Source organism: Thermochaetoides thermophila (genome assembly GCF_000221225.1).
Source record: "Thermochaetoides thermophila DSM 1495 unplaced genomic scaffold scf7180000011822, whole genome shotgun sequence".
NCBI lineage: Eukaryota > Fungi > Ascomycota > Sordariomycetes > Sordariales > Chaetomiaceae > Thermochaetoides > Thermochaetoides thermophila.
In genome coordinates, this window is record NW_006383038.1 from 2,767,292 (window position 1) to 2,780,570 (window position 13,279).

Consider the following 13,279-nt stretch of genomic DNA (forward strand, 5'->3'; position numbering starts at 1 on the left):
GGCTTTGCCCGACCCCCCTACCGCGGCCGGTCCCGCTTGCACCAGGCGGCCGACGGTCTCGGGGTCCGATCCCAACGGGAGCCTAAGCGCCTGAGCGTTATGGCGTGGCTCGGCCTTCCCCCAAAGCCCCCAAACGCCGAGTGCCCCCTCTAGATATTCCGGGGGTGGCAAGCCAATAAACCCCCCTCAACCCGCTGGGACGGCTACACAGCCAACCCATTCCTTGAGAAATTCTCCCGGAAATACCTGTCTCGCTGGCTGGCGGAGGCCCCGGGGCATGGCGATTTCCTGGAGTACCACGTGCGGTTCAACCACACCTCCAGAGGCCATTAGGGAGTGCCCCTGTGGTAGAGTGGTGTTCAGAGGCCACTTCTTCTCCTGCCCCCTCATTATCTCCAATAACCTTCTCGCCGACAGACTGGACCCGAGGGCCTTCTGGTCCTCCTTCCAATTGTTCAGGTCCAGGGCCTGCCAAATTGAGCTCTGCGGCCAGGCCTGGGACGCCGCCACGGGGCGCTCCATTCCTGCTTGGCGACCTCCCAGTCTCCCCTTACGCGTTCGAGCCCCATCTCACAGGGGCAGCGACCCCGACACCAGTTTGTCGAAGTCGGAATTGGGGCTAGAGACCCACATTCCCGGGGTCATGCAAGAGTAATCCCTACCCGACACATGTTACGCAACCCGCCCAATGTTTCCCCTTACTCACGCCGGTTTTGCCCCGGTACGGGATTTTTCTCCGGCGGCACATGTATATAGAGTAATTAGGTAGCTATTGCCCGCCGTCGCCGTGGGCACGACCCAGCATCCCCAGCGGTGGGACCGGCTGAAATATAGAATTGAATTGAATTGAGTGATCAGGACACCTACGGGCTACCAGAAGACATCCTCAAGTGGCGCAATATCTCTGCATCTGATTGGTTCCGTACTATCATATCAGCAAACTATCATTTACAGCATACCTGATCGCTCATTTCAGTAAGTGCCATGCTTCGGCCATTTCCTCTTGAATTGTAACGTCAAGCGTTATTGCTCCAGATAGTAGCCAAGCTGTGATCGGTGCACCAAAGTTAGGGTTCGGGAAACCCCTACGGGTTCAAGAGCCAGAATGGGTTGAAGGCTGTCAAGCTCTTCCTTTCGAGGACCATTGTCAATGGCAAGCAAATCGGCAGAGGGTACACCTACGTGAGGCGCAGCACCAACTCTTACAACCCTGCCTTCCAAGACCTTACCAAGGAAGACTTGCGATGCAATGTGGGTGCCAAGCCCGGCGACAACGTCAAAACCCTCGAGGTCAACACCGGCGACAGGGTTGGTTTCAAAGTCTTCAACAACGAGCTGATCGAGCACACCGGCCCAAGTTTCGTGTATATGTCCAAGGTGCCCTACGGGGTTGCTGGGGCCTAGGCGTGGGATGGAAACTAGAAGACGGAACTGAAGATATGGACGTCGAGACCAGGTGAGAAAGATCCTTGCTACATTGGTTTTGGGGTTGTTTAAACTGGAGTGTCAGTTGCAGTTGGAAGCACTCGGTGAGTTCGAATCTTTTATGCCTGATAGAAGTTAAGACTGCTAATTATATCAAAACCTCAATGTCCAAAGACCATTGCTCTCAGTCTCAAACACTGAAGCAAAGTTAGCTAGCTGACTTCAAGAGAGCGATCGCCTAGAACATCTCCTATTCGCCTGACTTAACCTTCGTCTATACATCTATACACCATATTCAAGAATGGTCACTTCGGAAAGAAGCTCGGTCACCGAATCCTGGACCAATATTCCGAAAAGCCACGCGCGGTGAATATCGCCTAAAAATAAAGCATCTCGTGCTGTGATAATCTTCTGTTTTCTTCCTAGTATAGAGCTACTGGCATGAAGCCCGAGTCTAATCCAGATGGCTGGCTCAGGCTAAACACCGGTGTACCTCCGATTTAGGACCGAGTCGGAAGTCGTCATCGTTGACCTCGGGATGCCGATTAGAGGCTCCAGCCTGCGCTTACTGGAAAGTCAAGCACGTTTCAGAATTACGTGTAATGGTATTTGGTGAGTTCCGAGATGTTACCGGTCGTATCAAAAGCCCACTAAACGGTTTGTTAGAAATTGAAGCAAGATTCAAGAAACAGTGGCCACTGTTCCTTTGATGTTCGATGGGCCAAATCCAGGGATCGGGGTGGGGGCGAAGTTGGGAGCTCGCTGTGGGGCAAACGTTGAGGGGTTCCAAAAAGGTCCAGGAACCGACTTTCCCCACTCATGCACAGCATCGAGCCGGAGCAGCCAAGTCATGTGTTCTGATATGTGTTTTGTGTGGCAATCGTGAATTAAGAAATCTGCTGCTGTTCAGTATATTCATAGTATACAGTGTGCTCTACATGCGGGTTCTTGTCTTTTATGGAAGTTGGCTGCACGGAGGGTTCGATGGCGGGATGTGAATGGAAGACATGTGCTTGGCTGACATCCATTCTGACCCATGCAATCCACCAAGGTGCTGACGACTATGGACTCCACATCCAAAAAGCCCCAACGGGTATCTATGGCATTTCAATGTGGGCATTGGAACATACCCATGAGGTAGAATTTCCCTGCATCGACGACGATGAAGCACTCCTCTTGGCACCCAAGGGCGATGGAGTCTGGATTGCTAACATCAACCTTCACAGCACATTCGCAATCTGACCTTGCTTCTCGGAGAAGTCTTTAAAGCCGTTACTGGTCTCCGAAATTCCGAGCCGCTTAAAGGCTGACGAATCGCAGCCCACACATTACTGGTCCACCACTCTATGCAATGCCCAACAGTGCATGATACCGTCCTGCACTAACGGCTACCCCAGGATGCACTTGACGGACGCGCGATCGCCGTAACCGTGGCAGAGATCGCGTCTCAAGGCACAGGACCGTAACCTATTGTGGCATGCTTGATTCCAAGGCGAGACCGGGCCCTGGTAGGTAACAAAGAACCTGCGGTGAGTCAGGACTTAGAGTTCGCCCCTCCAGCATTCTGACTCTTGGAGCTAGATGATGGCAACATTCCTTGATGTTACCCGGACCAAGACGGGATTCTGCAAGTTTCCATAGACGGGCTTGATGCTGGAAGGGACAAGACGCAGCTGGACTCTAGGTAAGCACCGTTTTTCATCTTGGCCCGCTGTCGAACCACAACAGCAGGTGCAAAAGCAGCAGCGCGGCAGACGAGATAGGATGCTGCTACCCTGCCCCTCAGCGATGCATCGATGCGGGGTTCAGTTGGTGTGACGACAGGTGCAGCAGCTCTTGCGAACCTGTGGTAGGTTGACTTTCTATGTCGAGAAGCGGGGTTGTGGTTGTACACATCCAGTGAGTGGACGAGGCTCGCGGGGAAGATGTTTCCCCGGGCGGTCCCCGAGATCCCCATCGGACCCCTCCGACAGGCCCCTGGACGACTCGGGAAGGCGATGGAAGCTCCCGTAGGTAACATAAAAGACATCCTCCCTCTCTTCTCCTTCCTGCTTTGCCTTCGTCCATTCGACCTAACTAATACTCTCGCTCTGCTCGTTCAAATTTCCATCGCAGAACTTACATCCCACACTCCTGTTCAAGATACCCCATATAACCTCGACATCTCATCCAACAAATATACCAACTCACTTCGACGCCATGGGTGAATGCCCCGTTCGTCATGACAATGTCGCCGGTGGCGGCACCAGGAACACCGACTGGTGGCCCAAGCAGCTCCGGCTCAACATCCTCCGCCAGCATCAGCCTGCCTCGAACCCATACCCCAAGGACTTCGATTATGCTGCTGCCTTCAAGTCTCTGGACTACGAGGCTCTGAAGCAGGATATCAAGGCGGTGTTGACAGATTCTCAGGATTGGTGGCCGGCTGACTTTGGCCACTATGGCGGTCTCTTCATCCGTATGGCCTGGCACAGCGCTGGCACCTATCGTGTCTTTGATGGACGCGGTGGCGGTGGCCAGGGTCAGCAGCGCTTCGCTCCTCTCAACAGTTGGCCGGACAACGTCAGCCTGGACAAAGCTCGGCGTCTCCTCTGGCCCGTGAAGCAGAAGTATGGCGACAAGATCTCATGGGCCGACTTGATGCTTTTGGCGGGTAATGTGGCACTCGAGTCAATGGGCCTGAAGACGTTCGGCTTTGCTGGCGGTCGCCCTGACACCTGGGAAGCTGATGAATCGGCATACTGGGGCGGCGAGACGACTTGGCTGGGTAATGAAGTTCGCTATGCCAACAAGGACATCAAGAACCGCGAGCTCGAAACTCCCTTGGCTGCTGCCCACATGGGTCTGATCTACGTCAACCCAGAGGGACCCGACGGCAACCCCGATCCGGTGGCCGCTGCTCGGGATATCCGCATCACTTTCGGTCGTATGGCAATGAACGACGAGGAGACAGTGGCCCTCATTGCGGGTGGCCACACTTTTGGCAAGACACATGGCGCAGGCCCTACTGACAATGTTGGCAAGGAGCCCGAGGCTGCTCCCATCGAGGAGCAAGGTTTTGGCTGGAGCAATAAGTTTGGCTCTGGCAAGGGTCCTGACACCATCACCAGTGGTCTCGAGGTCATTTGGACCAAGACTCCGACCCAATGGAGTACCAATTTCCTGGAGTACCTCTTCAAGTTTGACTGGGAGCTCACCAAGAGCCCTGCTGGTGCCAACCAGTGGGTAGCTAAGAATGCTGAGGCCTTCATTCCCGACCCCTATGACCCCTCCAAGAAGCACCCGCCGCGTATGCTCACGACCGATCTGGCGCTGCGCTTCGACCCCGTCTATGAGAAGATTTCTCGTCGCTTCCTCGAACATCCCGACGAGTTCGCCGATGCCTTCGCCCGCGCCTGGTTCAAGCTGCTGCACCGCGACATGGGCCCGCGTACTCGCTGGCTCGGTCCCGAGATCCCGTCTGAGATCTTGCCTTGGGAGGACTACATCCCGCCGGTTGACTATCCTGTCATCGACGACGCAGATGTCGCTGCCCTCAAGCAAACAATTCTTGCTACCGGCATTGCCCCCCACAAGCTCATTTCCACAGCTTGGGCGTCGGCATCGACCTTCCGTGGCAGCGACAAGCGCGGTGGTGCCAATGGTGCTCGCATTCGTCTCGCTCCGCAGAAGGACTGGCCGGTCAACAACCCGGCTCAACTAGCTGAGGTGCTGTCGGCCCTGGAGGCTGTCCAGGCTCAGTTCAACTCCACAGCCCCTGGTGGTAAGAAGGTGTCGCTGGCTGATCTAATCGTCCTTGGCGGCGTTGCCGCCCTGGAACAGGCTGCCGGTGTGCCTGTGCCCTTCACTCCTGGCCGCAACGATACGACACAGGAGTATACCGAGGTCGAGTCCTTCAGCTATCTGGAACCAGTTGCGGACGGCTTCCGTAACTATGGTCGTGGCACTGATCGCGTCAGAACCGAGCAGCTGCTTGTTGACCGCGCGCACCTGTTGACTCTTACACCGCCCGAGATGACTGTGCTTGTTGGTGGCCTGCGTGTACTGGGCGCCAATTGGGACGGCTCTACCCACGGTGTTTTCACCAAGCGCCCGGGCCAGCTGACCAACGATTTCTTTGTCAACTTGCTAGATATGAGCACGGCATGGAGGTCTATTGACGGAGAAATCTTTGAGGGCTATGACCGTAAGACGGGCGAGAAGAAGTGGACGGCTACCAGGGTCGACCTCATCTTTGGCTCACACGCCGAGCTGCGTGCCATCGCGGAGGTGTATGCCAGTGCCGATGGGCAGGAGAAGTTTGTCAGGGACTTCATTGCTGCTTGGGACAAAGTCATGAACCTGGATCGCTTTGATCTCGGCAAGCGCTGACTTGGGAGTTGTTCGCAGTCAGCGGGGCAGTCATAGTAACTTCGATAGTAGTTGACAAAGTGTAAGCAATTATCTATTTTAAGTGACGGTTAGGTGCTTCATCAAGTCTAAAAATTCAAATACAATACCTTTTCATGCCAGCATTTCGTTTAAGCCATGCGAGTAATCGTCTCCACAGGTGACCTGTTTAATGCTACGTTACCCCATAATGTTGTAACATCACTGGGCGAAGCTCTTCGGGATTTTCGGGTCATATATCACGCCGAATTTATGGAGTCCAGAAAGCCTAGGGAGATTGGAGGCGACCAGTTACGGTAAGTTCTGGATGAAGCTGATCTCGATTACTGGGTTGTGATGCCATTGTGCAAGGAGTCGGGAAGTTAACTCGACAATGGATTCAGACGCTTGTAAAAGCTTACCCGAGATGAAAAACACGCGAGCAGCATATAAATCTCCAAGATGTCATGATTGACGGCCACGAGTCCGCAGGTCACTCTAACACCTGCCAGGCATTACCTCAGGGGCCAAAATGAGGTTCTCAACCGTGCTCGCCGCTGTGGCGGTCTACTTTCTTCCAGCCGTCGTCGCACTCAGTCCCAGCAACTGCAACACTTCAAACAAGGCACGCACCGGCTCCGACTTCGTTCTGGAAGAACAAGCCGACAACCCCCACGTCAAGTCTCTTGCTAAGAAGCTCAAGAGGGTCACCGTAGCCCACGTCTTCGACGATGGCAACCACAAGATGACGAGCACGTCCCAAGGGCTCAGATGGGAGAAGACGTCCAGCTTCAATGATGTAGACACCTCCAAGTGGGTGCCGCAGGGCATCACCTCGACAGCGGATGCGCTCGATGCGGGAACGTACGAGGGGAAAGACGGCTGGATCGTTAGCTGGCATCGGAATGATGACAAGAGCGTGCGCGTCACGTTTGTGAATCGCAAGACCAACAAGTATCGTCATGCGCTGCTTGTCTATCCCCATGCTGCGGACAACTTCAAGGCCGTGCCCATCCATGCTGGAGGGATTATGTGGTATGGCAACACGCTCTGGGTCGTGGACACAAAGAACGGTATTCGCGTGTTCGATCTCGACAATATTTGGCAGGTCAGTGATGGTGATGGGGTCGGCAAGAAGTCCGGCGGTGGATACTCGGCTGCAGGATACAAATATGTTATTCCTCAGATCAGGTGAGTTCGGAACTCGTCGGCAATCACTGTTGCTATCCGTTACCCCATCACCGATCACTAATCGATATATGGTTGCCGCTAGATGGTACAAGTGGACGTCCTCCTTCCCCTTCCGCTTCAGCTTCATCTCCCTCGACCGGACCACCAGCCCGGACAGCCTCATCGTTGGCGAGTATCAAAAGTCAACTAGCGAACCGATTCGCTTGGTGCGCTTCCAGCTCGACTACAAGACGCGCAAGCTCGTGACGTCTAGCGGCAAGAAGGCCAAGGGCACCTGGGCCTACTGCGTTGGCATCGAGCGTATGCAAGGCGCTGTTTCGGCCAACGGAAAGTTCTACATCTCGCGCAGCAACGGCAACAATCGCGGCGATATCTTCGGCTGGGTGCCGGGTAAGACAGCGAGGAAGAATGGTGGCATTGTGCCTCGCGGCCCGGAGGACCTGAGCTATGACAAGCGGAACGGTGGGCACATCTACACCGTCACGGAGCACGCGGGGACGAGGTATATCGTGGATCTTAAGGTTTCGTCGATCAAGACGTCATGATGCTCTGACCCGAACGAGAGGTTGGTTGAAGGTATGGGTCAGCTGCTAGCTGTCAGAGTCAGCGCGCAGGTTGGTGATGGCCTTGTCCATTTAACGGGGTGTGGAGGCTTGCAGCCTGCGTGTGGGACCCTTTGTGGGGCAGAGCTGACCGGAAAGACCCACACCTTAATGATGTCCGAGGCGAGTTTTCAGATCGACAGATCTCAGATCGGAGAAGCCGATCGCGCATCTGAAAATCTGCGAACTCCGCTTGGGGCCGATCTGGACTGCGGTGGTTCCTGGCTTTTTTTTCTGCTGTTCAATTCTTCGTTGTGTATTTTGCGCGAAAGGGCTGAAGGTGTACATACTGTTCAGCCCAACTGTTCGTACAGTTTTGTACTGTCAGCGCTACTTGTATTAATGCACAGATAATTCGAGATGATCTTCGTAGAGTTAACGTTTAAAAGTTTGCATCCTTGACCTGACACTGTGCGGTCTGCCTGTCTTTACGCCATCTTTGAACGGCTCTTGCAAGCAAAGACCCGGTGGTTGGGAAAGAGTTGTAGAGACATATATTTCAGTCACCGTAGACCTTGAACAGCGACGCCGATGTCTCATGACCAAATGGAGGGCCATGATAACCTGGAGACCAAGTCTATATTAAGGTTTGGTCGGCTGAGCATCGGGATTACGCCCTCCAATGAGCAGTACCAGATCCAGATCGGAATTTACCCCGCTGATGCCCCTGGGCCCTGTCACTCCCGTATCCCGGGCTGTCGGCACGCGCATTTCGCGCCCGTGTCTCTGCTGCTGCAGATTCAGCTCTCCAATCAAGACCAAGACCAGCTGAGCGCAAGGCGAGCGAAATCACAGTCATGCGACAGAGACAGCAAACAGACACAGCCGTTCCCATTGCCCCTCGGCCACTTCTTCCAGCCATACGCCAATGTCCTCCGACGCAATATCCTCCAATACAAGCATATCACCCGACTTATCAATATTCGACCTCACCTCAAGTTACATCGCCTGTCTCCTCGACGTCTAAATCGCCTAGCCCGCAGACAGCTTCCTCTGCGAAGACCACAGCCGTTTCCCGGCGAAAATCATACACCACTGCGGCCTGTGAGACGTGTCGGAAGCGAAAGGTCAAGGTACGCATATTAAACGCTTAAATTTACAATTGTCAAGCGCAACATTCAGCAGTCGCGGTGCGACTGACGTCGATACCGCACAGTGCAACGGCGCCCGCCCGGCCTGCAACTCTTGCGTCTCGAGCGGAGTCAGCTGTCTCTATAACACCAGCAACAGCAATGAGACCCATGGCCAGGCTCTCAAAAGAAAGCTCTTTGAGCTGGGTAGCCGCGAGGCAACCTTTAAGCAGATCTTTGATCACCTTCGCGATCGGCCCGAGCCTGAGGTGCTCGAAATTGTAAAGCGCATCAGGTCTGGTACCGACCCGGACACTATTCTGCGCTATATCAAAGAGGGTGATCTTCTTTTGCAGTTGGCTGTTACCCCCGAAACGCGGTTTCGCTATCACGATCCATTCCTCAGGACATTGCCGCGGTATCTCGTACGGGGTGACAACCCATACCTTCGCAGGATTAAGATGCACGAGTTCGAGTTGCCAACCGGACTTCTGCCCTCGCCACAAATGTCTGAATCTTCCCTCTCCTCTCCAGCTTCAGCAATTGCATTGGAAAGTCCGTACACCCAACCATATCATGCTGCCGAGCTTATCGAGCCCTTCTTAAGTTCAGCTAAGCCTTCCGAATGGACTACGGTATGCGCAGATGATGAGCTTATGAGAAAACTTCTTGCTTTTTACTTTTTGAACGAGTATCAATGGTTTCCCGTGTTTCAGAAGGACTACTTTCTCCAGGACATGGCCACTGGGCGGCAAGGCTGTTGTTCTTCGCTGCTCGTCAACTGCGTTTTGGCAATTGCAACTGTGAGTTTCCACTCGCACTACCCAGCAAGCGCCCTGTTCTAAGACAAACGGATATATAGGCAGCTGATCAAACACTCCAAAACCGGAACGAGAGTGCATGGAATCCCAAGACTCTTGGTTGGCAGTTCCTGGCCGAAGCGAAGCGACTTTGGGACATTGAAGAAGCAAGTGGCAGAATTCGGCTTACCACCATCCAAGCTTCCGTCCTACTGAACCTCGTCCATATCATGCACGCCGCAGATGCCACTGGCACTCAGTTTACCCAGAAGGGTGTGGCGATGGCACAAAGAGTTGGCTTGTTCAATCCTGGAAACACCAAGCTAGATACGAGGATGGCGAGAGCGAAGGCTTTCACGGCATGGGCTTTGTTTAATTTCCAGGCGTATGTGTTGATCCTACACTCAATGGTTGCTTACCATACTGACACTAAGGCCGCAGGATGTACGCATACGTTTTGCATGAGCGCCCTCAAGTGAAACAACCGCCCTCTATCCCTTTGCCTGATCCAAACAAGGATCCAAGCTGGTACGGGCAAATTCGATTGAGATATCCTCAAGACCAAAAGGCATACTCAGCGCATTTCCCTCTGGTCTTCAAAGCAATGTGTGATGTCCGCGCTATCATGAATAGCGAATGGTTAGAGGTCTTTGGCAGACAGGATCCAAAGTCCACTATTCCATTGGACAGGGTTCACTCATATTACATGAAGCTCAAACAATGGTTCGACAATCTTCCAACGGAGCTTTCTCCTGAGAATATTACGCTTCCAAGCCAGCTACTATTACAGTAAGTGCTGGGATCCTGTAATGCATGCAGCCATCATGCTAAGAAGCCGAATTACTAACACATTGTTCACAGTATCAACTATCATATTATCGTGAAGGCTCTTTACGAGCCCTATTGTGTCGAGGAGATGACAACTCCGATATCCTCGCCATCCCATAATATCACCGGAAATATTGGGATAGAGCAGTTGAATCCCAGACAGATTCGCGACGCCGCTCTCCGTCACTTTGAAACTCTTATCCGCATCTACTATATCCGCCATGGATTTAGCTTTTTCGACTCATTCATTGGTCAACCTCTTGTCCATCTCGGTTTCATTGTCCTTAACAGATTAAAAGGGCTCCTCGATAAGACTGCCAACACCACCTACGTTGATCCAACCGATATTCAAGAGCTCCAGTCTACTTTACTTTTGGCCGCTAAGGGGCTGAACGACCAGGGCCAGAATATGATACTAGGTCTGATAACTTTGCATGTCCTAACCCATTTGATGGACAACGACACGAAAACCAAACTTGGGCAAGTCATAGGAGAGGTTAAATATGTCCCCGGTTGTGCGTGTCAACATTGTCGTAAGGCACACGATGATCCTACAGCGCACAGATTAAGATCGGCCGTTCCGCAGAGCAGGTTGATTATGAGAGCTGAGAGCTTCGTGGACGACAGAGATGCGCAAACGCTGGGCGGTCTGGTGACTCAAATGAAGCATATGGACCTGAAGGATAGCAAGGTTGAGCCGGATGAAGAGGAGGATGGAGAGCTTCTACAAGTGAGGAATGACTAGGGGTGGACGTTGGGCTCATTGATACCCCGGCATGCATGCCACATATGTTTGGTTAGATATGAGAGAGACGATCTCTCTGGAGCTGGTATTGTTTAATCTTTGGTTTTATCCCTACCGTTAACATCACAAGTCATTATGTCTATCAATGCTCCTTACCCCTTTCTCCCCTGCTATGCGACGAGGTATCTACCCTCTGAAATAGCAACAGAACCTCATGTCTCGATCCCATCTCTTCCCCCTTTTCCACGGCCCGGTGAAGCACTTAACCGCAGCAAACCGTTGCCTGCTGAGTCGCGCTAGTTTGTAGACCCCTTATCAATTTGGTCAACATGTGCTCCTAAGACAACAAACGGACTCAACGGCTGCTAACTCACCCTCCGAGAGGCTCCCAGTGGAAGATAAAGCTGCCAATATACGCGCCAATGAAGATGCAAATGATAATGTAACCGTTGTAATACATAGCCAAACTACAAGAGACGGATAAGTTAGCGGCCAGCTTCGAGCAATCAAGGTCCACGAGCAACTCACAGCATGACAAAGTAAGCGACAGCGAACTGCAGCATATGCAGAAGTGCCCTAATCGCCTGTTCAAACACATTTGGCCGGTACCCAGAGCTGACCACGGCGCAAGCCGCAGCGGGGATGCTGTCTTGAGAATCGCACTTCGCCGAACTCGAGGCCTTCGCCGCCGCCGCGGACGTCGCGCGAAGATGTTTGTTAATCAGGAACCGGTCATACTCCTTGCAGGCGCGCCGCAGCATCTCCAGCGCAATGACGAGCAGCACAACGCCGATGCACGAGCCGGCGAAGTGGCCCTTGGAGGAGATCTTCCAGGACTTGGCGATGAAGCAGGAGTCGATGGTGTTCCAGTTCCAGAGCATCTGCATTTTGGAGGGTTAGACGACTGGTCACGCGGTTACACAGACAGGGCGAGAGAGGAGGCTTACAGAAATCTTACAACCATGCCCGCCCATACTCATAGCAGCCTTAGTCGTACTCGCGACAGCGGGGGCGGTTGTTGTCGCTGACGCCATTGTCACGGTTGTGGTCATGGCCATACCGCCGCCGTGGTCCATGTGATCCATTGCGTGAAGTTTGGTCTGAGGATGTCAGAGTAGGGTGAAGTAGTCTGGTCTTCGTTTGAAGCTTGGACACCGAGTGGTTGGATTACAACAAAAGAGTACGAAGGGGGGAAACCTCGTGGGAAGAGTTTAAATGGAAATCAGAAGCACGTCAATCACCATGAGACCAGCTCAACACCGGATCGAGGGCAGAGCAATGAAGCTTTTAAGCTGTTTTAGAAAAGCATGGTTATTAATGTCTGACCAACAGGCTCCCCAAGGGCTCCATCCTGTCCCCCGACAAAACGACGCCAATTGCACAGAAGTACCACCAGCGGCGCGGACAAGCAGGCACGCAGAGAGGAATAAGCTCATCGCCTACTTTTGCCTTGCACCTGCACCGCCCGCAGAACACGCATAACCAGAGCGTGTGAGAACAAAACGCGGCATGGGTGGCCCGCCCTAGCAACTAGATCCGATCGGCAACGCTTGTGATTGGCTGTTGATCAGCTGAAAAAATGGGCCTTGTCGGCCGTCTTACCTCAGGAACAGGAGAAGCAAGAGCGAACTGCGTGCGTTGATTTGAGCAAATTGTGGAGATGCACAAAAGTTTGGACCACCTGCCCTTCTCGCTGTCGCTCGCTGCTCGCGCTTCACTCTTTTTTTACTTTCGATCCTGGTTTCTGGAACCTCTGCGGCGGGCCAGGGGGCCCGGAAGCCAGGTTTTCTCTACGGATTTCCTGCCAGCATGCTTTCAAATTCGGCCCCGTCAGCCGAGCACGTTCCAGAGAGAAGGAATGCAACTGTTCTTCACTGGTTGTGCTACTTCATGCGCATGTGAAGTCTTCCCTCGATGTTAGTTAGGCAGGATGCAGGCGAGGGAATAAGAGAGAATTGTGAGGGTTAGAAGGTACTGGCAACGAGATCCCACACGGGAAAATGGCGAGATGTTGACCTGATAGTTCTGATGGTTTGTCACATTTGGGGAAGCTGGGTGACTTGGCAGCCAATTTTCGTTGTCAAGCAGCAAGCTTTGTGCGACACTGCTATCCGAATGCTGATTGCTGACCCCGGACACCAGATCCTGTGGCTCAGAGAACGAACTCGTATCGTCGCCAGCAGTGTCCACAGGGTGCCATATTCCTCCGGGGAGAATGTAATGCGCAAGCGCTGGACGCACACGTGCACC

The 13,279-nt window shown here is 53.2% G+C and overlaps 5 protein-coding genes across 5 annotated transcripts; 4 read left to right on the plus strand and 1 right to left on the minus strand.

Moving 5' to 3' along the window:
- Positions 1-688: 688 nt before the first annotated feature.
- CTHT_0071950 (uncharacterized protein) lies at positions 689-1,404 on the plus strand (the record flags this gene model as incomplete). Its single annotated transcript, XM_006697395.1, has 2 exons — positions 689-721; positions 1,072-1,404. The coding sequence occupies 2 exons, from the start codon at positions 689-691 to the stop codon at positions 1,402-1,404; spliced, it is 366 nt and encodes a 121-aa protein (XP_006697458.1).
- Positions 1,405-3,624: 2,220 nt separating this feature from the next.
- On the plus strand, positions 3,625-5,796 carry CTHT_0071960 (bifunctional enzyme with both catalase and broad- spectrum peroxidase activity-like protein; the record flags this gene model as incomplete). Its single annotated transcript, XM_006697396.1, has 1 exon — positions 3,625-5,796. One exon carries the CDS (start codon positions 3,625-3,627, stop codon positions 5,794-5,796), a length of 2,172 nt encoding a protein of 723 aa, XP_006697459.1.
- A 529-nt stretch (positions 5,797-6,325) lies between these two features.
- On the plus strand, positions 6,326-7,529 carry CTHT_0071970 (uncharacterized protein; the record flags this gene model as incomplete). The annotated part of the gene is made up of 2 exons (XM_006697397.1): positions 6,326-6,984; positions 7,067-7,529. The coding sequence occupies 2 exons, from the start codon at positions 6,326-6,328 to the stop codon at positions 7,527-7,529; spliced, it is 1,122 nt and encodes a 373-aa protein (XP_006697460.1).
- A 588-nt stretch (positions 7,530-8,117) lies between these two features.
- Positions 8,118-11,029, plus strand: CTHT_0071980 (uncharacterized protein; the record flags this gene model as incomplete). Its single annotated transcript, XM_006697398.1, has 5 exons — positions 8,118-8,630; positions 8,743-9,459; positions 9,519-9,841; positions 9,898-9,984; positions 10,318-11,029. The coding sequence occupies 5 exons, from the start codon at positions 8,118-8,120 to the stop codon at positions 11,027-11,029; spliced, it is 2,352 nt and encodes a 783-aa protein (XP_006697461.1).
- Positions 11,030-11,291: 262 nt separating this feature from the next.
- CTHT_0071990 (putative high affinity copper protein) lies at positions 11,292-12,063 on the minus strand (the record flags this gene model as incomplete). The annotated part of the gene is made up of 4 exons (XM_006697399.1): positions 11,292-11,340; positions 11,404-11,496; positions 11,558-11,910; positions 11,977-12,063. The coding sequence occupies 4 exons, from the start codon at positions 12,061-12,063 to the stop codon at positions 11,292-11,294; spliced, it is 582 nt and encodes a 193-aa protein (XP_006697462.1).
- Positions 12,064-13,279: the final 1,216 nt, after the last annotated feature.